This window comes from Notolepis coatsorum (genome assembly GCF_963971535.1).
Source record: "Notolepis coatsorum genome assembly, chromosome: 9".
In the NCBI taxonomy this organism is placed as follows: Eukaryota; Metazoa; Chordata; class Actinopteri; order Aulopiformes; family Paralepididae; genus Notolepis; species Notolepis coatsorum.
In genome coordinates, this window is record NC_140173.1 from 7190683 (window position 1) to 7217574 (window position 26892).

At 46.4% G+C, this 26892-nt stretch overlaps 1 protein-coding gene across 5 annotated transcripts in view; it reads left to right on the forward strand.

Annotated features, from left to right (window-relative positions):
* Positions 1-5409: 5409 nt before the first annotated feature.
* LOC311234375 (vinculin-like) overlaps positions 5410-26892 on the forward strand; it is a 131161-nt gene continuing 109678 nt past the window's right edge. For all 5 annotated transcript variants that reach the window (XM_084321535.1, XM_084321534.1, XM_084321536.1 and 2 more), the window contains exon 1: positions 5410-5764. In XM_084321535.1, the coding sequence (XP_084177661.1) occupies positions 5597-5764 (168 nt within the window). In that variant the 5' untranslated portion in view covers positions 5410-5596. The remainder of the gene's footprint in view (positions 5765-26892) is intronic.

Below are 26892 nucleotides of genomic sequence, written 5' to 3' on the forward strand. Positions count from 1 at the left end.
TATACAGGCATCATACCCACCATCTCCAGATCTGGTGGTACTTCTTCAGACATGTTCAAGAATAAAAATAAAAATGCTTTAGAGGGCTATAAACAAAAGAAAAGTATGTGTGAATGTGTTAAATGGCCGCTTGTTACTGCTCAGACTTTAAACACTAGACTACACACGAATACATGTAGGCTACTGTATGGCTATCCATTCACAATTTACCAGAACAGATGGGGGGGGGGGGGAAATAATATATATATATATATATATATCTCATTACCAGCCAACCATATAAACAAATTAGTTCCTAATTATATTTACAGTGGGCATGTGTTAGATAGCAACACTTGTTACTGCTCAAACTTTGAACACTAGACCATAGGCTATCTATTCACAATACATAACAGATGAAAGAAAAAAAAATACAATGGTCTTGTACAACTAGTGTCGTCTCCAATTACTGTATCATTACAATAATATTTACAATTACAATCAATAGCATATTATTATTAAACAAAAACAACCAATATCACATATGCGCTTATCCTATGCGCACACGTTAACGTTCGACGTTGTACTCAGCACAGCCAGTTGAATGAAGAAGCGGCGTGCAGACAGCGTCCCCGGTGGACAGGCGAGCGTTGTCCGTTGTCCGAGGTCAAACGGCACCACGTGTGACCGGTGTAGTTAGGTGTACTCTCTGACGGCGTTGTGTTAAGGACGACAGACATGGATGACTGTTGACGGACTTTATTTCCCTCCTGTTAGGTTACAATGCAACACAATGCACCAGCATTAGGAATAGTCATCTGCACTGCAGCACGTGAGCTCACGGAGTTCCAGGTGGGACTCGCTCATAAGAATGACACATTTTAACATACAATTACATTGGAAAAATATACACAATTGAATACAAAACGGACACATGGGAGCTACTGTACACACATACCTGTTAGGTTACAAAGGCAACACAATGCACCAGCATTAGGAATAGTCATCTGCACTGCAGCACGTGAGCTATGGTTGAGAAAAGACGTGACTGCATTAACTCCATGTTAACCGTGCACGTGTGTGCAAACTTTCTACATGCTATTAAAGTGCATTTTACCCAGTCAAACCTCCCACAAAACAACTGCACAGGTACATATTAACAACAGTAATTACATTACAAACTCGTTTCACAGTTTTAGGAATGTAACATACAATATTTAACAACTTTTAGACCGAAGTCTTTCACTGAACATAATAATTAGTGCTCACCTCACGGAGTTCCAGGTGGGACTGACTCACCGCGAGACAGCAGGCAGGATGTGTGTCCCGGAGGACCGGAAAAGCAAGTGTGTCGATTTCAAAATAAAAGCCTTAACTCCCAAAAGTGCAATAAAACAAAACGAAAGGAATGAAATCAACTCAAATCAATAAAATAAAACGTTTAGGAGTATTAGTGGAATGTATTAAAGTGTATTTTGTGATGGGGTGTAATTATCTATACAAGGCAACAAGGCACTTGTTACATATACACAGAGTTCTGCTACTGTTAAGGCAGGATGTGGTGTGAGATGGCCCCGCTGTGTCACATATTCTCAGGGGGGGCCTAGAATTCCTCACAAAGCCCCTGTGTAGTGCAGCGGGTGTTCATGTGTGTAGTGTGTCCACCGACTCACACCTCTTTGTCTAATACCCCATACCCCTCCCAATATACACGCCTCTCTCTGAAAAGACACATGTCAAAGTAAGTAATGCTAATACCCTCAAGCTCCAATCACAGCAAACAATCGATCATGGCAAACGCAAAACAAGGTGCGAGCCAGAACGTAAATAAATTAGAAGAACAGGGACGAGTCAAGATGGCCCTTGAAGCACACGCTCAGTTGTACAGAAACAGAACGGCGTACACTCCAGAGTCGTAACGCTTTAATGCTTCACGACCTCTCCAAACAAGCTGCTGCCGTGGCTTCTATCAACGCTGTGTTTAGACAAGTCCAGATACACAGACACCTAACAGCCTCACTACTGAACTCCATCACGCTTACCTCCCATTACTGCCTGTTGCTTACTCTGCTGTTATACTGTTTACTTTATCGCTCTTCTGTTCTGCCTGTCTACCATATAAGGGGCCTGAGGCACGCTGATGTTGAAGACGTATTCCTTTTTATGGACAGCAACTGAAAAGCAGCCAGCGTTTCCCCTTGGCTCTTAAAGAGGTTTAGGTAGTAATGTCGCTACTGGGGTGGGAGTCACCCAGGAATGGGTTTTTGAAGACTCAAGGGCACGCAACTGTATATGAGAGCAGGCACAAGGCTATTGGAATCCATTCTGAAATCCCTTACAAGGTAAAGACACTATTGGAAGTTAGAAGCCTTTTACAAGGAAAATATACAATATAAATTGCATATGATATTACCTAGGTAGTTAGACTACCACACACCTGAAAAAACTGTGTTTAACAAAAACTGTGTTTAAAGATCCCCTCCACTAAAAACTGTTTTTTTTATGGTTAACTCCTCTTGGAGGCATGACTTTGACTATACAAATTGACATTTGTGCAGAACTTGTCACCTTTTTTACATTTTTCCCCTGGAGAGGGAGAGCTTATCTGTACATCCCTGAAATCTGAGTTGCAGGTGTGATGTCATTATTAGGTTAAACATCTCATTGTCCAATATGTGGTAACTTGACACCTTTAGATTCAGCATACATAACAAGCCGAGTAGGTATTGACATGTCTTAATGAAGGCTGTCGACTTGGAATTCTTGGTTAATGTCAAATGGGTGTTTTTTTGGCAATTTGCATATTCATAGATCCTTGCATTTTTAAATACACCTGGAGGGGATCTTTAACAACCAAGCTTTCATCCAAGACCTTAAGCTTTCAGTCAAAGACCTTTGTCAGATGGAGGTCATTGTCTTAAAGCTTTAAAGTGAAAGTGTGTGTGTGTGTGTGCGTGTGTGTGTGTGTGTGTGTGTGTGCGTGTGTGCGTGCGTGCGTGTGTGTGTGTGTGTGTGTGTGTGTGCGTGTGTGCGTGCGTGTGTGTGTGTGTGTGTGTGTGTGTGTGTGTGTGTGTGTGTGTGTGTGTGTGCAGGTGAGCGGGCGTGTGTGGGTGTGTGTGTTGGTTTTATGAAGATGCCGTGAGATTTCTGTGTCTCTACTGACTGTTTTTTAGTCGATGTTTTAATAAAGAATATCAAAAGTCAAAGTCTCTCTCTCTCTCTCTCTCTCTCTCTCTCCCTCTTTCTCTCTCCCTCTCTCTCTCCTTTGTTCCCCCCTCCCCCCACTTTCCCCCCCATAACTAAATACTAATTATTAGTCTAGAGTCAGACGACTAAGAGGTGAAAAGGCAGGGAAAACTCTGGATGAAAGACATGATGAAAGACAGACCTTATCCACCCACACGGTGCTTTGCTGATGTCGCCTAGTTACAGTCGAGTTTGTGAGAGATGATGAGTGACAGTGAGGAAGAGAAATACCAGTTGTGCTCTTGTCCTCCGTTGACCTCGGGAAGACCGCCAGTTATTTAATTCCAAAGCAACAACATCCAGATATGAATGTGAGAAATCAGAAGAGTATATAGACACACTGGATCGATGCTCCCCTTTCTATGGTTTATACTCTACGTTTCAAACAAAACTCTTTTTTGCCGGGCATGAAAGGAGAGGAGAAGGGAGGAGAGGTAATACATAATTATTGCAACCAGGGAATGAACACTGGTCAAATGCTGGTAGATTTAGGCTGTGTCTGGTATGTACTTACAGTACTTAAGCAGGTTCCCAGCTTCTCCTCAGTTCAGTCTACTGTAAAAACTAGATTGGCAGATAGGAAGATTCTGAATCCCATTGTCACTGCAGCCAGCTGACCAAAGTGTTTGCTAGTGCCCTGAAATGGCACTCATGATCATCTTTGACAACACTGACTCACTCCCATGAACACAACTTAATACATAAAACATACAGAGACATAATGAGAATGAGGAACTATGAATGCTAGTCATCACCAATCCGGATCCTCAGTCACTTAGGAAGTCTTAGGTGGCTGGACTGGTTGGGAACGCGCATGCCACTCAAACCACTCTGTGGCATTCCTGAGTTCTTCCTGGTTGGACCAGAGTGTCCAGTTTCTCTGGTTTGAGTGTCCCCCGCCCCAGACGATGTCTCTTGTCCACGTCCCTCACGCGCGAGCGCGTACGTACGTACGCATGCACACATGCACACACGCACACATGCACACACACACACGCACACACACACACACACACACGCACACACACACACACACACACACGTGTACACACAGGAGTCTCAGAGCTGAGGACGTATGGTTAGACACTGGGACTCTGGGGTATAAATACACCTCTTTCACTGCCTGAGGCTCCAGTTTCCTCACCGAGGATTCAGGCTAACCAGGAGAAGCAGAGCCCCCCCCCCCCCAATACACCTGCTACACTCTTATGTCGAAATCAGGACTTGAGGTCTGTGTCTACAGCCTGCCGTGCCCCTCGTGCCTTTAGTTCTACCCAGAGGTGGTTTGTTTTCCCCTCGGTGCTGCAGACACCTTAGTTAAGTGTGACCTGTCAGATGAGTGTGAACCCAGTGGGACCAGTTCATTGAGGATCTTTAACTTTCCATTCTGGACCCGCGGCAAACTGGAGAGCTAGGTGTGTGTGTGGGAGGGGGGGGGGGGCAGACGTGACTTAGCTGGCTCTCTCTCTCTCTCTCTCTCTCTCTCTCTCTCTCTCTCTCTCTCTCTCTGCTGCAGGAGTGTTTTGAAGGCCTTCCTTCTATCAGCAAGCTGAATCCTTGGTCTTAATTTAGATACGGACGTGGAGGCCTGGAGACATGAACTCCCGACCCACCTTTTAATGAACACAGATCATATGACAGAAGCAGGTTGGCCTCTTTATAAAATACACACAGCCATGATCCTGAGTATAGAAGAAAAAGAACACCCTGCCGTGGCTAATCTACAGCATCTTCTGTTGGCGGTCTTCAGATCGCCGTGTGGGTATGTCCACATGTCGGTCCACGATTATGTTTACCACCTTGCCCTGGATAAATACAGCAATGACCTATCTGCCTAACCCCCACTGGCACCCCCTTTTCTATATATTTTCAATCTCATTAAGTTACCCCAAGACTTTCCTTTTTGGGGCCTATGGAATGCATGACGTAATTTGGGAACAGCTCTCAATTGCAGTGCATGCGTGTGTGTGACTGTGTGTGTGTGTGTGCGTGCGTGTGCGTGTGTGTGTGTGTGTGCGTGCGCGTAAGCAGAGAGAGAGAGAGAGAGCGTCAGTCTACGGCACCAATCCGCTTGGCAGCTGTATGTATTCCTCGGCCGTGATTGGGCGGAGGGGCGGTGATTCCTTCTGTCACGGTGTCGGTCGCTCCCACCGGAGGACAGCAAGCGGCTGAGTTCAGCTCCAACCGTTGCCACAAGCGGACTGTCCTCACAGGGTGACGCGTGAAGGGGTTCATCCTGGAGCAGGGACCGATCACTTGGACCATTTGTCTTTCGTTTCGTTTCTCCTGCAAGGCGGGAGAAATCTGTGTGCTGGAGCGACCAGCCGCCTTTTCATCATCTATCGGAGCGCTGCGGTAAAAGTCTTTCACAATGCCGGTGTTTCACACCAAGACCATCGAGAGCATCCTGGAGCCGGTGGCGCAGCAGATCTCTCACCTGGTCATCATGCACGAGGAGGGGGAGGTGGACGGTAAAGCCATCCCGGATCTAACGGCTCCGGTGGCGGCCGTGCAGGCGGCAGTTAGCAACCTCGTGCGGGTGAGTCCCGTGTTTCGTACATCTCCCTCAGATCAGAAGCCAATTGATGTTCGCGTTGTGTGCATGTGTTCCCCCTCTCACCCTTACGCGCGCCTGTGCACACTCCTAACAATGACAACAATGTGTCAAACTCAAACTTTGCCCTGATTGATACACAGATGGACGCTGTACTGAATGGAATTTGTGGGGCGGAATAAACGAGTCTTGCTGGAATAAACAGAATGTGTGTCAGTGATGGACATGGACCCCCTGTCACTGTGTGGTATAGGAGGAGGACGAGGGGGGTTACTTGTCAGAGGGGGAGAGGGCCGTTCTTATTTATGATCATGATTATTATTATTATTATTATTATTATTATTATTATTATTATTATTATTATTATTATTAACAACATATTATGTTGTATTATTCTGCCTCAATTCTAGCGTGCTCACCTTCTTTCGTGAACAACACATTATAGAATTGATCCCAGGTGAATCAGCCCTTTGCTGAGTTAACAGTCTTCACAGGACAATGTAGGCTCCCAGGGACCAATAGACTCCAGACTCAATATAGGCTAATAGACTCCACAGATAATGCAATCTATTTCTCATTGTCCAGACCATGACTCTCATCTCTGTCCTTCTCATTTCTAATAATTTCACCTGTAGCTAGCTACTTTATATTTCATTTGGCCTTTCTGTCACATCATATTTTCTACTTATCATCTACCCATCTCCCTTTCATCTCTCACCATGTCTCTCTCTCTCACTTATTTTATATCTTATCTCTCCAGTAAGAGATACAAATTCTTTGATAGGGAGGAAAGGCTGCAGTGGATTGTTTGTGACGAGGCAGAGAAGGGTGTCTGCTCGGTGTCCTATCGCCAGACAGATCAATATAGACCACATCATTATCGCTGATCCAGGGTCATTGTTTTTGATGCAGGGGCCAGGGAACGGGCTGTTCTCTCTCTCTCACCACTGACTAGAAATCAGAGGGCAGAGACTCATTCGAGGCTTTTCTGTGTTATATTTTGGTGGCTTCTGACTCCAGTCCATGGCTACTGTGTATGAACAGCTATAAGCTATAATGTAATGAGACCTCTTGTTTCTTTATGTCATTGTACCCTTAAGCAGTAGTGGAAGAAGTACATAGTTCCTTTACTTAAGTAAAAGTAGAAATACCCAGATGAAATAGTACTCTGGTAAAAGTAAAAGTCCTACATTCACAATTATACACAAGTAAAAGTAGAGAAGTATTTGTTATTGAGTGTACTTAAATACCCAAATTACGCATTCTACATGACGTTTGTGTATTCCAGTGCTTGGGAGCGTTCCATCCTCGAACCATTGACCTCTAAAGGTTATGTTAAAGTGGTATGTGGGCCAGAAATGCTGCTCTGTTTATTAATGATTATAATAATTTGCCATGTTTTATATAATTTTTTTTTTTTTTTAAAGTTCTTCAAAGTAACTAGTAACTGATCGCTTGAGTTGAGATTAATGTAGTGGAGTAAAAGTACAAGGTTCACTTAAATGAAAATACTCAAGTATTAGTCCAAGTACCTTAAATGTTTACTTTAAAGGAAAACTCCAACATTTTGGGAAATTAGCTTATTTGGCATCTACCCTGGAGTTAGACAAGAAGATACATACCCTTTTTCTTCTCTGTGCATGCAGTAGGAGTAGGAAGACACACACCGTTAGCCTAGCTTAGCGTCAGTCACTGGAAGTAGGTTCCTCCATTAGCCTAGTTCCAAACGTCTTCCTACTCCTACTGCATGCACAGAGAATAAAAAGGTATGCATCTTCTTGTCTAACTCCAGGGTTCCCAAAATGTTGGAGTGTTAAGATACATATACCTTTTTCTTCTCTGTGCATGCAGTAGGAGTAGGAAGACGTGCACCGTTAGCCTAGCTTAGCGTCAGTCACTGGAAGTAGGTTCCTCCATTAGCCTAGTTCCCAACGTCTTCCTACTCCTACTTGTCTAACTCCAGGGTACATGGCAAATAAGCAAATTTCCCAAAATGTTGGAGTTTTCCTTTAAGTACAGTGCTTGAGTTAAATACTTAGTCACTCTCCACCACTGCCCACAAGCCTGCCTGAAAATGTGAATTGATGAAAAATAACTATTCAAGGTTAATATGGTACATTATTGTGAAAGTGTCACTGAAAATGCAACGCTTTAATGATCTAAATGGCGGCATGAATTTAAAGAGGCGCCTTTACCTCAGAAATATGTTCAATTATTATGTGATGCCCTCCTGCATACAGTCAGTGTGTCCTTCATGTCCCGTTGGACCTGGATACACCACCCCACGAGGCACGTCTCTTTCTCTCTCTCTCTGCTAGTGTCCCTTTTTATTCGTGTACTATCAGACAGTTGATCCATGTGGACAGCTAGCAGAAGGAGGCTAATGGCAGCCTCAGGCCTGCAGCTTTAGCCGTGGCTGGGACTCTGATGGTGGAGATACAGGCGAGGCTGTGGAAGGTAGATAAGGGGCCGCGGGTCACCGAAGGAGAATTGTGATGGATGGAGCGGGCGATACCGCCAGCAGCAGACACAGGTCTTAACTATGAAGGAGATGAGACTATTCTCTTACAGGAGAAGGAAGGAGAGGAGAAAATAGAGGAGGTGAGGAGGACGGAGGAGAGGAGGTGAGATGAGGAGGATGGAGGAGATGAGGAGGATGGAAGAGAGGATGGAGGAAAGGAGATGAGGAGAGAGGGGAGTGGATGTTATGTGCATAATACCATAGGAAGAAGGTGAGAGAGAGAGAGAGAGAGGAGAGAGAGAGAGAGAGAGAGAGAGAAGAGAGAGAGAGAGAGAAGAGAGAGAGAGAGAGAGAGAGAGAGAGAGAGAGAGAGAGAGAGAGAGAGAGAGAGAGAGAGAGAGAGAGAGAGAGAGAGAGAGAGAGAGAGAGATCTGCTCGGTGGGCCGTGGGTGGTGGTGATGTGACTTAATTGGACATTAAAGACAGCTGGTGCTGAGCGTATTCACTTCTCGCTGTGTGTTCACTTATGCTTGATCTCAGAGAGCTGATTCATTGCTGAACTTACTCATCAGGTTTGGTTTTTATGGGTAAGCAAGCACTGCAGTATGCCAATGGTCTCGGAGTCTGCAGCAGTCCTTGAAGGGGTTCTAGTGGGTCACAGCTATTTCAATAATATCAATATGAAGTAGAGATAGGCACATTTATAGGCCTGCCACGATAACAAATTTTGCTGGGCGATTAATTGCCCCCGAAAATATCGCGATAAGCGATATTATTGCGACCGGTTAGAGAATTTTTTTTTGAGAAATTTATTTCCCAAAACTTTTATTTTGAAGCCCACCGCTCCGTCTTTTCCGGTGTTTTAGACTTTTATTTTGAAGCCCACCGACCGGACCAGAAGTATTGTTGTTATTATCCTAGCTTGCTGATGCTGCTGGTGGACTGGGGCCAGCTAACGTTAGCTTGCTGATGCTACTACTACTTCGACATGCTGCTAATGGGCTGGGGCCAGCTAACGTTAGCTTGCTGATGCTGCTGGTAGATCGACATGCTGCTAGTGGACTGGGGCCAGCTAACGTTAGCTTGCTGATGCTGCTGGTAGATCGACATGCTGCTAGTGGACTGGGGCCAGCTAACGTTAGCTTGCTGATGCTACTAGTAGATCGACATGAGCTAATGATAAAACAAATGTTGAGATTGTTGGTGAACAACTAACTTTAAGTTAGTTTTAACGTTAGCTACTAACGTTAAAACGCTAACGTTACACTACAAATAACGCTACTTGGTTAAAAGGAGCAACACTATTGAGAAATGTAGTTAAGCTATGTGGTGTTGCCCCACGGAGCTCCTGTGCTGTGCTCTCTGCTCTGTAGTAAAGCCAGCGGCCCGCCTCCCAACACGGACAGTGACTGACAATGGGCACTGGTTCCGCCTCATTAAAACAAATGCGCAAATAGCAATTAATCGCGCCCGTCAAAATCATTGCATTCATTTTAATTATTGCTTATCGCGGCAGGCCTACACATTTAGAAGATATGTAAGAACACAGTATTTTGACCCTAGGTTTCACAAACCCTTGTTATCTTAGACCAGGTCATCTGCCGTTGTGTTTCAACTAGGGTTGGGTACCGAACTCTGTACATTTAAGGGTACAGACCGAATTACATCGGTACTACCGATTCACGCTAGATCAATTGGTACCAAATTTCAGTACCTTTTATATGTTTAGTATAACAGTGTAATATACTAGACAAGAGGGTGTCACGACGGGGTTAGGTAGAATGCAATAATACAGAAAGGGAAGGAATGGAGGAGGCAGAGGCGAGGAGTGAAGCTTGGAGAATGATGTTTACTGTAGAATCCAGTGCAATACAAGGAAAAATACAGAAACTAAATAACAAACTTCACAATACAAAACAACAAACACTAAGACTTACTAGAGGGAGAACGGTGCGACACGACGTGAAGGAACAGGGGGTAACTGGAGGAATGTCGCCACAACGAAGGGGAGACAGACAGACACCTAAATACCCCGACTAATTAACAATTAAGAACACCTGGCCAACACAGAATCACAAACAACACCTAGACAATAAGCAAAGAACAACTAAACACAACTAAACACAAAGGCAACTCCTAACAACCCAACACAGTGCATGACATCACACCAGGGAAGGGAAAGACAATGACAGCACACACCAGGACACCACATTGATTACACAATTAATTATTGTTAATACAGTGGTCAAGATATTTGTCATTGTAGCGTGCACCAATTGTTTGTGACCACTAGAGGGTGGTAGGGCGCCAATATCAGGCCGAGGGCCAATGTCAGATGTAGGGCATTGCCCAAAGTTAGGTGGAGGGTACTGCCCACTGTCAGGTGGAGAGCACTGCTCAAAGTTACCATCCTGACCCGTCCAACCATGACCGGGCCTAGGATCCTGACAGTACCTCCCCCTCAACGGGGGGCTTCCAGACCACCGAAGACAACGTCCATAGCCAGGCGAGGGAGGAAGCTGGAACCCCGGAGAGGATCCAGGGAGGAGACCCGAAGACCAGGGGCCGGGAGGCCGAGCGAAAACCCCAGGAGGGGCATAGCAGCCAGGGGGGTAGAAAACGGGCGCAGATGCCCGGAGAGGGGGGGTGGGGACGGGAACAGAGGCCCGGGGAGGAGGACTGGACCTGGGAACAGAGGTCCGACGAGGGGGGGTGGGGATGGGCACCGAGACCCGGGGAGGGGGGCAGAACCTGAGAACCGAGGCTCGGCGAGGGGGAGTGGGGACGGGCACCGAGGCCCGACGAGGGGGGGTGGGTACAGGTGTAGAAGCCCGGGAAGGGGAGCTGGACCCTGGAGCAGGATCCCGGGCGAGAGACCCTCCAGCCGCCGGACTTGGGGCCGGTTCAGGAGAGCCGGACCGGAGGTGCGGCGGCGACGACCCCTGGAGCAGGATCCCACGCAGACCACGGCGAAGACCACGGCGAAGACCCCGGCGAGGACCCCGGCGAGGACCAGGACGCTGATCACGGCGCAGAGCTGGACCAGACGGGGAGCCAGGATCCGTCGAAGAGCCGGGAGCCGGCACGGCAGCCGGACCAGGTGTAGGGGCCGGGCATGGCGTGGAGACCGGATCGGTCTCGGCGGCGAGGCGTGGTGTAGGATCCAGAGATGAGGAGCCAGGATCCGTCAAGGAGCCGGGAGCCGGCACGGCAGCCGGACCAGGTGTAGGGGCCGGGCATGGCGTGGAGACCGGATCGGTCGCGGCGGCGAGGCGTGGTGTAGGATCCGGGGATGAGGAGCCAGGACCCAGAGCAGAGGCTGGACTGGGCGTGGAAGCTGGACCAGCTGTGGAGGCCTTACTAGCCATACTAGCCTCGGGGGCTAGGCTAACTGTGGGCCCTGGACTCACTGTGGGAACTGTGCTAGCTGAGAATGCCTGGCTAGCTGCCGAGGCTAAGCTAACAGTCGGGGAGAGCCTAGCAGCTCCTGTCCTAATAGCCCTCCTAGGCCTGCTAGCTGCAGAGACCTGACTAGCTTGGGACATCTGGTCCGTCTCAGCTACCAGGCTCACCCTGAACCTGGAGCCTAGGGTGGCAGTGGGCGTCTGGTTAGCTACTGTAGCGGGGCTAACAGGCGGAGCTAGGTTAGCTGGGAGTGGCTGGTTAGCTATTGACACGAAGCTAACGGGCGGAGCTAGGTTAGCTGGGAGTGCCTGGCTAGCTTGGGACATCTGGTCCGTCTCCGGTACTAGGCTCACCCTGAACCTGGAGCCTAGTCTGGCAGTGGAGACTGTGCTAGTTGGAGACATCTGGTCTGTCTCAGATACTAGGCTCACCCTGAACCTGGAGCCTAGTCTGGCAGTGGAGACTGTGCTAGCTGGAAACGGCCGGTTAGCTATTGACACGAAGCTAACGGACGGAGCTAGGTTAGCTGGGAGTGGCTGGTTAGCCCTTGACACAAGGCTAACCGGCGGAGCTATGTTAGCTGTGGACGTCTGGTTAGCTGTATGAGCGGAGCTAACGGGTAGAGCTGTACCAACTGGGGACGTCTGGCCATCTATAGTGGCGGAGCTAACAGGCGGAGCTGTGCTAACTGGAGACGACCGGTTAGCTATTGGCACGAAGCTAATGGTCGGAGCTATGTTGGCTGTAGACGACAGATCGGCGATGGACATCCGAGCAGCCTCAGCGGCTGTGGGAGGATCTAGGCTGACAGTAAGCCTGAGAACAGTCGGCAGGCTAGCTACCCTAGCCTCCGACTTGTGCTTCTCTATGAGGCCAGCAACATGTTCAGCCATCTCCCACATCGCTGGCTCCAGTGTCGGATTCTCCATGGCGACCTGGTCGATCTCCCGGAGCAGGAACCCCCACTTGGCCGGTGAGTAATGCTTCATGTCAGTCTCACCGGCCATCAGGCTCAGGACGACCCGAATGGTATCGCTTGCCCTTTCTGCTGTATTCATTATTGGTGGCGACATTCTGTCACGACGGGGTTAGGTAGAATGCAATAATACAGAAAGGGAAGGAATGGAGGAGGCAGAGGCGAGGAGTGAAGCTTGGAGAATGATGTTTACTGTAGAATCCAGTGCAATACAAGGAAAAATACAGAAACTAAATAACAAACTTCACAATACAAAACAACAAACACTAAGACTTACTAGAGGGAGAACGGTGCGACACGACGTGAAGGAACAGGGGGTAACTGGAGGAATGTCGCCACAACGAAGGGGAGACAGACAGACACCTAAATACCCCGACTAATTAACAATTAAGAACACCTGGCCAACACAGAATCACAAACAACACCTAGACAATAAGCAAAGAACAACTAAACACAACTAAACACAAAGGCAACTCCTAACAACCCAACACAGTGCATGACATCACACCAGGGAAGGGAAAGACAATGACAGCACACACCAGGACACCACATTGATTACACAATTAATTATTGTTAATACAGTGGTCAAGATATTTGTCATTGTAGCGTGCACCAATTGTTTGTGACCACTAGAGGGTGGTAGGGCGCCAATATCAGGCCGAGGGCCAATGTCAGATGTAGGGCATTGCCCAAAGTTAGGTGGAGGGTACTGCCCACTGTCAGGTGGAGAGCACTGCTCAAAGTTACCATCCTGACCCGTCCAACCATGACCGGGCCTAGGATCCTGACAAGAGGGTAGATATTTTCCACAAATATATATGTTATTCCCGTCTCTTGGGTCTTTGGAAAGACCAGACAAGGTCAGAGGAGTTTGATCATTTACTGAGGATGGCCAGATAATGTTGATATTTAAACATTTAAAAACATAATGCATGCTCATGCGATTTATTTTGCGTGGCGTGTTACGACAATGAATAACAAAATGTTCTAAATGAATAACAATGTTGAAATTGAGAAGTGTGGGGAAAAAAAGTACAACTGAAATGTAATTCTTTGTTATTACAAAGAGAGTTAAGTACAGAAAAAAGGTACCATTGGGTATCGATACCGAATCCCAGGAACTGGTACCGGTATCGGTTCAGATGTGAATGGTACCCAACCCTAGTTACAACTTGACATGACTTAGCCTTTCACTTAGCCCACGTGTAAATTCTGACCCGCTGCTAGAATGAAACTATGAAGATGCTCTTGGGAGTGTGTTTACTGTTTTAATACACGGTCTAAACAGTGTTGAAATAATTGTTTCATTGTGAATTGTGAAACAATTCAGTTATACTGTTAACCCCATCTAGGGTGACCAAGTATTGGGGGGGGGGGGGGGGGGGGCACTTAAAAACAAGGTGACTGAGACACACCACACACACACAGTGCAAGTCTTAATCTGTCCACAAATTGTGTGTGGATTGAAGCAGAGTAAATGAAAGATTTTTAAGGACTGTTGGTATAATTCACATGCCTCATTAAATCACGCTTCCTTTAGTTGTGCTGGTGACACAAGTGCTTCCTTCTATCGCTCCGTGTCTGAAGGGAAGCGTGTTCCTGAAGTAGCCAACACCGACCCCTTCTGTCAGGGGGGATGGGAGGGGAGGGAATAAATAGATTTACTGGTCAGGGAGGTAACCTCACACTCACAGAAGAGGAGAGAGGGGGGGGGGGGGGGTTGGGGGGGGGGAGCTGAAAGGATGGATGCGTTCATGTGATGGCCCATGACTGAATAGAGATGTACAGATATGCCTTTCATAGCGACCTAAACTTCAAGTTCAAGTTTCAAGTTTGTTTATTAGTTGTCATAGTAAATACAGAATACTTTTCCATGAAATGCTTTTTTCTGTATGCGCTCCTGGGATTGTGCTAGATAAAAATACATGAAAAGTATAAAATGGAAAGTCAAAAGTACGTAAACAAAAAGTGTTCAGTCAATATACATATATACACAGAGTAAAAAAAAAAAGAGTAACAGTGAGGTACAATGCAGAAATGGGATGAGGTACAACTTAGGGTAAGGTCAGGTGCAATGAGGTATGAATTGTAGTGCAATCTCTTTGCTAATAAATATAAAGTGTGTTAAAATGAGTAGAGTGGGTGTTACGGTGAGTGCTTATTTAAAGTGAGTGTGTGTGGATGTGTGTGCTGTGAGTGTAGATGGGTTGTTAGTTACATAGTGTCATTGTCGTTGAGCATCCTGATGGCCTGGGGATAGAAGCTCCTTCTGAGTCTCTCTGTGCTTGCCATGAGACTCCAGTATCGCTTGCCTGACCGCAGCAGTTCAAAGAGGCCGTTGTTTGGGTGGCTAGAGTCTTTGATTATTCTCTTAGCCTTGCCCCTGCAACGCTTGTTGTAAATGTCTTGGAGAGTGTGAAGCCTCCAATTGTGCGTTCGGCTGAACGGGCCACTCTCTGTAGTCTGCTACGGTCTTGTGCGGTGCTATTCCCAAACCAGAAGGTGATGTTACCAGTCAGGATGCTCTCTATTGTGCATGAGTAGAAGTTCTTGAGGATCTTCTGACTCACTTTGAACTTCCTTAGGTAAGTCCCAAAGGAAGTAGAGGCGTTGCCGTGCCTTTTTCACTACACTGTCAATTAGGGCTGGGCGATTAATCGATTTGATCGATTAATTCGAATGAATGATTTAGGACGATTTTGAACAATTTAAATCCATAAAAAATAAAAATAAAAATTATTTTCTTGTTTGATGATCAAGAGTAGAGCTGCCGCGGTATCGGTATTACCGCGGTATCGCTATTACATCACGGCCACCACAGAGTTAGGCTGAATACCGCATCACTGCTGTTTTTTATAATAATAATAAAGTACCCTGCTCTCGTTGGGCTTGCGGCTCTGCAGATATACCCTACTCCTCTGTCGAGGTTCCAAGCGACCCTATTGGGTACCAGAAAAGTCACGTGAAACACTGCAGACCACTGATTGGTCAGAAGAGAGACGCGTCACACGTTGGAGCGTCCTGCAGTGTGTTACCACCAATCGGCAAGCGCGTATTAGGTTTTTACTTCCTGAATGTCAGCCATTGAGCTCACAACACGGCTAATACGTTAGCTCCCGCCGGAGTGGATTACCGTCGCTCCTCAGGAGTACTAAACGAGGCATAATGATTTTACTGCAACGAATGTTATAATAAAAGCCCTTCGTTCTATACACTTGTCTGATTGTGATTGAAAACTTTATTAACAGACCGCAGAATGGGCACAACTCGGCACGCTCTGAGCAAAGAAAGGAACTGAGATATGAATTGAGTAATGCTTGCCTTGCTATGGTCCGGTAAATACGCTGATGTTATTGAACGTGTAACTATATAACGTTAATGCCACAAAACGAATGCCTCTGTAATCATAAGTAGTAACGTTATAATAATAATAATAATAAGAAGAAAGGGTCGGGGGGTAACCGCCGGGCGTGCCGCTACCACCCCTGCCCGCGACACAGAGTGAACGGCGCACGACCAGAGGGGAGACTTCGAATCCGTGTTTTACTTTCAATAACGAATGCGTGCTTGCCGAATCCCAAACAATATTCATGCTGCAAAGTCATCCTCTAAAGACTTTGTGTGTGTAATAACCGCAGCGGTAGGAAATATTTCGCAAAATCAATACCGCGGCAGCTCTAATCAAGAGGCACCTTTATTTGTTTTAAGTGAAGTTTGGTGAAAAAGCATGTTATTGCACTATTAATCCCAATAGGGACATTCATCTTTGTTTGATCAAGAGTAACCTTTTATATACTTTATATATATATAAAAAGAAAATTAAGTGAAAATTGGTGAAAGTTAGGTTTGCACTTCAATCCCAATAGGGAAATTCATCTTGGTTTGATATTTTTTTTTGTTAAATAAAAACAAACGTTTATTTTTTTGATCCACTTTTTCTCCCCATTTTCAATTTTTCTCCCATCCCAATTTCGTATTATCCAATTCTTCCCTCCCCTGTCTTGAACATTGCTAGACTATGCCTCCCACTGGTCGGCTGTAGTGAGGACAGAAGCCTTGCATCACGTGTCCCCTCCGGTACACGAGGAGGCAGCCTGTTGCATCTTTTCACCGCAGCAGCTCGAACTCTCAGTGGCGAGGAGTAACGCGTGGGAGGCTCACGCTGCCCCCGCTACTTCCTGCGCCAATCAGCCGCCCTAAAAAACAAATGTTATTTGAATGATTTCCTTGGCGTTTCTAGTTTTCAAGAGAAAAAAAATCGGAGATTGAATTTTTAGGCCATATCGCCCAGCCCTACTGTCAATGTGTGTGGTCCATGTCAAGTTCTTGGATATGTGGACTCCGAGGTACTTAAAACTGTTCACCCTCGGGAGCTCCAGTAGCTCACCACGTACCGCGAGTGCTATTTCAGCGCCGTGGACAACCGCGCTCGCGCGGATCTGGGGCTGAGCGCGTTCGAATCCCGGACGGCAGCCGTGCCTTTCCCCAGAGTGTCTTTCCCCCCCATCTGAACCCTTTCAGCCTGCTTCTGTCGGTCGAACTTGACCAAGTATGAATGCGAAGAAAAAGCAATAAACGCTAAAAAGAACCAGGTGACTGGTCAAAGTTTAAAAAAAAAAAAAACTGTTCACCCTCTTGACCGGTGCCCCGTCGATGCTGAGGGGGCTGTGGTCCCTGGCCCCCGACCTCCTAAAGTCCACAATCATCTCTTTTGTTTTGCTGACGTTCAGGGAGAGGCTGTTCTCCTGACACCACCGCGCCAGATCCTCTACCTCTTCCAGGTAGGCCCTCTCGTCATTGGCAGAGATCAGGCCCACCACTACTGTGTCATCAGCAAACTTGATGATTGTGTTGTTGTTCCACTGTGCCACACAGTCATGTGTGTACAGCGGGTAGAGGAGGGGACTCAGAACACAGCCCTGAGGGGCCCCTGTGTTGAGGGTGATGGATGAGGACGTGCAGTTGCCTGCTCTCACCACCTGGGGTCTTCCCGTCAGGAAGTCCAAGACCCACTGGCAGAGGTCATAGTTCAATCCCAGGTCCCTGAGCTTGACTACGAGTTTGGAGGGGACTATGGTATTGAATGCTGAGCTGTAGTCGATGAATAGCATTCTCACATAGTGCCCCTGCCTCTTGTCCAGGTGTGTGCAGCACATGGGCTATGGCGTCCTCCGTGGACCTGTTGGGGCGATATGCAAATTGCAGGGGGTCCAGTTGTTGGGGAGGGAGGAACAGATGTAGCCCTTCACAAGCTTCTCAAAGCACTTCATGGCTATGGAGGTGAGAGCTACAGGGCGATAGTCGTTTAGGCAAGCGGGCGTGGATTTTTTGGGTACACTAATGGTGGACTTCTTCAGACAGGTGGGGATGACAGCCTGTTCTAAGGACAGGTTGAATATGTCAGTGAATAACGGGGCCAATTGGTCGGCACAGACTTTTAGGACGTGGCCGGGGATACCGTCCGGTCCTGCTGCCTTCCTGATATTCACTTTCTTAAAGGTCCTCCTCACCTCATGTTCTGTTATCCTGAACACTGAGTCAGTGGTCTGTAGGCTGGTGTTATTCACAGCCTCAAACCTCGCATAGAAGGTATTGAGCTAATTCGCCAAGGAGATATCATTGTTCAGCTTGAGGGAGGTGCCTTTGTAATCTGTCATCGTTCTGAGGCCCTGCCACATACATCTGGAATCAGCCTGTTCAAACTGAAGTTCAACCTTATCCCTGTAGCGCCGTTTTGCCTCTGTTACTGTCCTCTTTACATTGTATCTTGCCGCCTTGTGCTTGTTCATGTTGCCTGTCACGAGCCCGGCGTTATAGGCTGAGGTGCGCGCTTTCAGAGCCTCACGGACAGATTTGTCTACCTAGGGCTTTTGGTTTGGGAAAACTCTAATTGTGGTAGTGGGGATTGTTTCTTCTACCAGAGTACCAACAAAGTCCAGCACTGTTTCAGTGTAGTCATTTATATTGTCTGTGTTCTTGCGGAACACGTTCCAGTCTGTGCACTCTAGTGTTGCTTGCAACGTGTTCCCCGATTCCACAGACCAACGCTTCACTTCTCGCTTTACTACAGGAACACGCTTGAGACTTTGTCTGTACTCCGGTATAAGAAAGATGGCATCGTGATCAGATTTACCAAATGGGCTAACAGCCTGAGACTTGTACCCGTTCTTAAATTGCGAGTAGCAGTGGTCTAATAATGTTCTCGCCTCTGGTGGGACAAGTCACATGCTGATAGAAATTTGGCAAAACTTCACTTCAAAGGGGCACTTCACCCAAAATAAACAATGCTCTTTTATATGCACATAATCTCTTTTTTTTATCCACTTTTTCTCCCATTTTCTATATTTTCTCCCATCCCAATTTTGTATCATCCAATTCAACCCTCCCCTGTCACGGACGCTGTTTCTTGCCTCCCACAAGCCGGCTGCAATGTGGACTAAGTCATACATAGCACAAGTCCCCTCCGGTACTTGAGGTAACAGCAGTCGCATCTTTTCACCTGCGCAGCTCGATCTCTCAGTGGCGAGGAGTAACGCGTGGGAGGCTCACGCTGCCCCCGACACTTCCTGATTCTACTGCGCAGGCGCACCAACCGACCTGTAGGAGTCGCTGTCCACAACGCCCGATCCCCACCCATCAGTTTCCCACCCCCTAATACGGCCAATGTGTATTAGTACGGACGACCAGCTAAACTGAAAGCAAATGTGGAGCGCTGGGCTCGAACTGACGAGCCCCGCGTCTCCAGCATTTCGTGGCGAGCGCCTTGCCCACTACGCCACGTAGCCGCCCATAATTATATGCACATAATCTCATACATACCGGTATCCCAAAGGTGACAGTTTTGCACACATTCATTTAGTTTCACTGAGAGTTTAATTAGTTTCATTTCAAAATACACTGGGTCTTTGTGTTGTGTTAATTACAGCTCAATGAAATTATGCACTGTAGAGAATCTGGAGGGATTGCTTAATGAGTGCCTCTTTAAATATCTGTCAGAGTACAGATGCCATCCAGTACTTTTTCTGAACAGTAGACTTAGACCATTTGTAGGATCTGAGAAGAATGACAGAGATAATACATTTTTCTGTGTATCAAAAAGCAGAAAATCGCTTAGCTTAAATGTTACATAATGGCTCTTGATATCAGCAGTGTTAGGGAAGATACTCTGAGAGCATCGTTTTGGAAGCTACCAATTACTGGAAGAAGTTGAACTGCAAAGCTACTCTCAGCAGGATATAGTTTGGTAACTAAAGTTAATTGAAAAAAGTAGTTCAAGCTAAAAAAATAAAAAATAAAATAAAAGGGGCATCTGCAATTTAATACAAAATTATAATTTATAACACACAATGAAGTGATATGATTGTAAACGAAAATGCCACTCAATTGAAAGCGAAAACTGAGTGCATAGTGTACTCTTCACACCTCATTCTTAGTAAAACGTTGTGTTTTTTTTGCAGTGAATGCAAAACTTGTTTATCTTGAACTGGCACATTTTTAGACCATTTAGACCTACAACTTTTACATCAAAATGGTTTCGTTTGTCAGTTTAGTTGTCAGAGCAGAATCTCTTGTACAACAGGGAGAGGGGAGGGGTTGGTCAAAGGAGGTTTTACTCAAGAGAGGTAGTGGTAAAAATTATAATAATAATATAATTCCTTTATTTCCAAGTTCAACACTGTTTGACGAACATTCTTACTTAGCTACCCTTCCTGCTGACCTGTTGTACAGAACTTGTAAATCGCTTTGGATAAAAGCGTTAGCTAAATGACTAAATGTAAATGTCAAATGTCAAAAAAGTTATTGACTGATTATTTAGTTGAACTACTAGAATAGAATAGAATAGAATAGAAATACTTTTATTATCCCGTGGGAAATTTGACACTGCAAATCGCTCAACATTTAAACATTTAGACAGGACAGGTCACGAATTATAATAATAACACAAATCAATCAAGTTGCCTAGGATAAGAGTAGAGTAAAATAGAATAAAAATAAAATAAAATATACAGAAATAAATACAGTTAAAATATACTGAGCATGGGGAAGGGGGGGTACAGGTAGTAAAAAACAACACAGCAGTGTAAACAATTTGGTCAATATAATTTAACTATCTAACTAAATATAAATATATTCACAGTATTCACAGTGTCACTTAAGGTGCAGTATGCTTCAGGTAGTGTATTGTCCTCCTTGGGTTCCTATTAGTCCAAGGTCAATGTCTGGCAGCCGTCGCTGCCCCCTGTTTTGGAGCCTGGATGTTATGGTTTGTAACCGACCCCAATCGCACAACACAAGACAGGTATGAGAGTAAGCCAAGAACTGGGCATTTATTGAATACAACAGAAAAGCGGCACTGTCCCTTTAAGGGAGAACACAAAATACTGGAAAACAAGAACTTGGGAAAAATAGGCACTGTGCCTTTAAGGGGGAACACAAAACACTGGAAAACAAGAACTAGGGAAAAAGGGCAATGTGCCTTTAAGAGGCGAGCTGGCTAAGGGGAAGGCTAAGGGAAAGGCTAAAGGACAGGGCCAGGGCAAGGGACAGGGCAGGAACAGGGTACTGGAGAGGGGAACCGGGAACAGAGGCCCGCGGGGGCGGGCTGGAGACAGGGACAGAGAAAACAGGGTTAAGGCCTTGGACAGGGCGAGGGACAGGGGCACTGGAGAGGGGAACCGGGAAGGGGCTAGCAGAGGGAAAGGGTAGCTGCCAGGGCACTGATAGCTACAGGGCCTATGCTAGCTGTACTGCTACATTAACATAGAGGCTGCGCTAGCTGCCGGAGCTAGGCTAGCAGACAGGGCTGGAACAGGGGCACTGGAGAGGGGAACAGGGAAGGGGCTAGCAGAGGGAAAGGGTAGCTGCCAGGGCACTGATAGCTACAGGGCCTATGCTAGCTGTACTGCTACATTAACATAGAGGCTGCGCTAGCTGCCAGAGCTAGGCTAGCAGACATGGCTGGAACAGGGGCACTGGAGAGGGGAACAGGGAAGGGGCTAGCAGAGGGAAAGGGTAGCTGCCGGGGCACTGATAGCTACAGGGCCTATGCTAGCTGTACTGCTACATTAACATAGAGGCTGCGCTAGCTGCCGGAGCTAGGCTGGCAGACAGGGCTGGACCAGCATGAGAGAACAAGCTAGCTGGAAGGACAGTCCTAGCTGTGGGAAACTGACCTTGCTAGCTGAAGGGGCAGTCCTAGCAGTGGGAGAAAACTGACCTTGCTAGCTGAAGGGGCAGTCCTAGCAGTGGGGAAACTGACCTTGCTAGCTGAAGGGGCAGTCCTAGCAGTGGGGAAAACTGACCTTGCTAGCTGAAGGGGCAGTCCTAGCAGTGGGAGAAAACTGACCTTGCTAGCTGAAGGGGCAGTCCTAGCAGTGGGAGAAAACTGACCTTGCTAGCTGAAGGGGCTGTCCTAGCAGTGGGGAAACTGACCTTGCTAGCTGAAGGGGCAGTCCTAGCAGTGGGGAAAACTGACCTTGCTAGCTGAAGGGGCAGTCCTAGCAGTGGGAGAAAACTGACCTTGCTAGCTGAAGGGGCAGTCCTAGCAGTGGGAGAAAACTACACAAAAAGTGGAGGCCATGCAGAGGGACCGGGTTAGCTGCCTGGGCATGGCTAGCTACAGGGCCTATGCTAGCTGCAAGGGCTGCATTAACATAGAGGCTGTGCTAGCAGCCGGGGCTAAGCTAGCAGACTGGGGCCATGCTGGTAGTAGAGGCCTAGCAAGCTGCAGGGGAGCTAACGAGGCTAACAAGGAAGCTACAGGGGAGTCAACAGGCTAACAGGGGAGCTAACAGGGAAGCTAACAGGGGAGTCAACAGGGGAACTAACAAGGCTAACAGGGGAGCTAACAGGGGAGACTAAACAGGCTAACAGGGGAGCAAACAGGGAAGCTAACAGGGGAGCTAACAAAGAAGCCAACAGGGGAGACTAGGGCCAGAGCTGCTTACAGGGATGGAGTAGGAGGGCGCAGGCTAGACGTCTGGAGGAGAACGCGCCGGTTCGGAGAGCGCATCTGGCGCGGGGTCTGGAGTGGTGCGCGTCTGCTTGGAGAACGCGCCGGTTCGGAGAGCGCATCTGGCGCGGGGTCTGGAGTGGTGCGCGTCTGCTTGGAGAACGCGCCAGTTCGGAGAGCGCATCTGGCGCGGGGTCTGGAGTGGTGCTCGTCTGCTTGGAGAACGCGCCGGTTCGGAGAGCGCATCTGCAGAACGACCCGGCGAGGACTGGGGGGGAGATCGAGCTATTTAAAGCCCACTGGGGCGCTAATTAGAACACACATCAGGTGCGAGATAGTAATTGATACTTGACTAGAAGTGTGTGTTCGGCACGGACCAATCAAACACATAATGACAGGTGTGGGCTGCTAGAGCAGACGAGAGTAAACGAACGCGAGGGTGGGGGCTGGAGAGGTGAGGAGACAGGGAATCAAAGGTCCAGGGAACAGGAATTAAAGGTCCAGGGAAGAGGCGAACCTCACACTGGAGGCCGCTAGTCGCGGCCTCCTGCCACTATTGAGCTGCCGCTCTGTGCTCAGTGATGCAAGCTACTGCAACATGTAGTTAAACTACTAGTTTAATTGCATGTAGTGAAGATACTTCCCAACACTGGATATCAAATTTTAGTATTGTGGAAATTCTGCAATACTGATACCCTATGTTAGCCTGGTGTCAAGGGCTGACTTAAAGGTCCCCTGTTTTGCTATTCCTTTCAATTTGGGCAATTGGGCAATTTTGGGCAATTTTACACAATTCCTGTGAGTCTATGGAACACATCTGTAAGGTTTCTTTAAAAAAAAAAAATCATTGTTTTGTATTTCTAATCAAGTACTCTAAAGCAGAATTTTTCCAATTCAAGATTTCAAGCTGTTTTGGGCTGGGCTCCGCCCATACTCGCAAAGCGCTTTGAGTAACAGTCACCCACACAGCGTGATACATACGAGAGAGAGCGAGAGAGAGAGAGGGAGCGAGAGAGAGGAGAGATTGCTCCGTGAGCGTGCGTGTGCGCGTGTGTGAGCGGCTCGACTCGCGATTGTGTGTAAAATGCAGGTTGGAGAGATAGAGAGAGGGAGAGTCCGGGACACGGAAACCGCTTCCGCATTATTCCCACTGCTCCGTTGTTGAGCGAATTGTTGATTGTGGGCGGTGACTACAACCAGGGGCTGAGATATGCAGATCAGTGCCTTATTCACGTCAGCAAAACAGTCAAATCAGAATGGCTTAGTTCAGTGGGGGAGGATCTCATGATATCTGAACTAGAGCAATCCGCCAAAATGAGAATCTGAGACACAGACATTGTTGATACAACCACCCATTTCTAGAAAACAATGCTAAACACTGGAAAAGGCAATTTATAAGACAGGGGACCTGAAAGTGTTGTGACTAATAGTCATAGGATTCTTCCCATTAGTGTCCAACAAATTACTCTAATCAGGCATAAAATCCTATGTAAATCTGGAGCAGCATATTTGTGAATATTATTATGATGCCAGAGCTGTGATGTTATGTTTCTACAGGAAATAACTAATTCAGCATGACGATAAATAAGTACAAAAAAAACAATATCCCATAAAGTCCCATATCTGATACCAGTGTTGGTATTGGTGCATCCTTGGTGTTGTAATGTCAAGTCAAGTCAAGAGTTTTATTTGTCACGGCATACAAGTATACAATGAAATGCGGGGGGTCTTGCCCGCAACGATTGTGCAAATACAATAGTAATATATAATAAGAATCCAATAGAATGACATTGTGCAATAAAACAAGTAAACAAAGTAGGGCATATCGCAGTGGCGGCTCTGCCACTAGGGGCGCACGGGCGCCGCCCCACCTGCTGTTAAATCAGAGAAGAAGAAAATAAAACTTTTAAGTTTTTTGTTTTATAGCCCTATAAATAATATAAACATGTTTAAAATGAATAATATTTACTCATTTTAAGTATGTTTGTATTTCCAATGCACAATATAACGTTATTATCTAAAATAAAAAAACACTTGTTTTCCTGAGCAGGAAGTGACGTTTTTTTTATTTTTTTATTTTTTCGTATTTCTCGGCCCGGGCTAGACGCGATAGCGCTCTGAGTGCGCGTCACAGTTTGATCGCTGTATCCGTCACAGCCAATCAGTGCATAACGCATTGTGCGTTGAAATATGACTATTATGTTGGAATCCGGGCGCGATTTGAAGCAGTCTAGCCAGTAGCGTCAAGAATTTCTGTAGCCGCATTTCGCGGAGACGCTCTCTGATTGGCCGACGCCAGTATTTTTTTCCGTAGCAGAATTTCACAGAGACGATCTCTGATTGGCCGAATCCAATTTCTAATGTTCCAATTCTAGCTTATTCCTAGGTTGGTGATGCAGGCAGCTGTTTGTCTTAGAGCGTGCCGTGACTGCAAGTTCTTTAGACTGTTAAGCTTAGGCACTCTTTCAAAGTTGGTTAAGGTTAGAGTTTGTCTTAGAGCATGGCGATTAGGGATGCCCCCCGGACCCCGGTTTTAAACGGGAACCGGTACTATATTAGAAAATACCGGAGTATTTATAAGCTCTGACGTCCTCGGTACTGCTATCGATACTCTAGAGAAATTATTATTATTATTATTATTATTATTTAAAAGTTGCGAACGATCCTCTCTGTCTCTGCACGAGAAGCGAGCCGCAGCCAGCGAGTCAATTATTACACACACTCCTCGCGAGTCGCTCGCTAGTGCTACACATAGACATCCGGGTACTACATACGGGTACTCCTTAATGAAAGTCCCCGACGCCCCGTGCTATAGCGCTCTGCACACAGACAGCAGCTCTGCATGCACCGAGTCGTGATCATGGCGGATAGAGCGAAGCGTTCTAAAGTATGGATATACTTTACAAGGGTCAATGCCGACAATGCACGTTGCCACAAGTGCAACAAAACATTTGCCAGTAAGGGTGGCAATACGAGCAAATCAATTTATCAAAACATCTGTTGGCAAAACATGATATTAGTGTGCAGAAATGCGCGTATTCGACTGCCTTGCGCGCAGTGTTCCATCTGCATCCACTGCAGCCGTAACCGTAAGCCAAGATACGGAGTTGCCTAGGCTAATAACGAATTATTACAAATAGGCTAATAAACAAAACAATTGTTTAGCTACAAATACTACAATCTAAACTTTTTATAGATCGTCAAGCTGAGGCGTCAGCCACTATGTCCCAGGCCAGTGAGCCCAGGGCCACCACACATCCTCCCTCCACCACCCAAAGTCCTTTATCCCTAGCAGCTAGAGGAAGGATGACAGAGGATAGGGTGAACCAGTGTCACAGTTCTGTTAGCCTTTTGCATTTGTTGTTTATTATAAAAAGTCTATAATTCAGAGTCAGACACATTTAAAACATTGTTGCTGCTGTTGCTGAAGAAATTATATTAATTTATTATATTTATTTATAAAGTTATATAAAAGAACATTGCTGCTGCTGTTGCTGAAGAAATTATATTTATTTATAATACTTATTTATAAAGTTGTATTTATAAATAATAAAGCAATGTTGATTCTGTTCTTAATTAATTGTCTTTTTTTCTTGCAAAAAAAGAACCAAAAAGAACCGATAAGAGTATCGATAAAGTACCGAACCGTTAAGCAGTATCGATAAGAGTAGTAGTATCGATAAAATCCTAACGATACCCATCCCTAATGGCGATAGAACGCCAGGTAGTTTGCAGTCTGTTCGAGCGGAAATGGACAAAGGAATGAAGTACTTGTGTTGTGGTGCTGCTAACTGCTAACAAGCTAACACTTGGCTAACAAGCTATATGGCGGATGCAGTCTGGACACAGTGGACAGTGGTCTGGAATACATCAACAGTGGATTATACACTACTTTATCAAGGCAAGCCCTCCTGCCCTGGACGTGTCAACTAAACAGTGAGTCTCTCTCTCTCTCTCTCTCTCTCGCTTTTGGATTGAAAATACGTGGATTATGGCTTGTTCAATATCGTCTATGTTTGAATGAATGAATGAATGAGAACTTTATTAACAGATTGCAGAATGGGTACAATACAGTACGGCTCAATACACACAATTGTTAAGGGGATGCAGACCAGAGAAAGACGTTTGTCTTGTTTACATCAGGGTCCCAGATTTTCGATTCATATCGATAGTTTAATAGCTAGCCTTGGCTCGTTTAACAATATGCAAAATATGTGTACAGCCCTGTACTCATACTGAAGTTATTCTTGGTATATAATAGGTCTGATTGTGTAACGAATCGATTCCACGTCGCGCTGTGTGTGAGAGAGAGAAGGAGA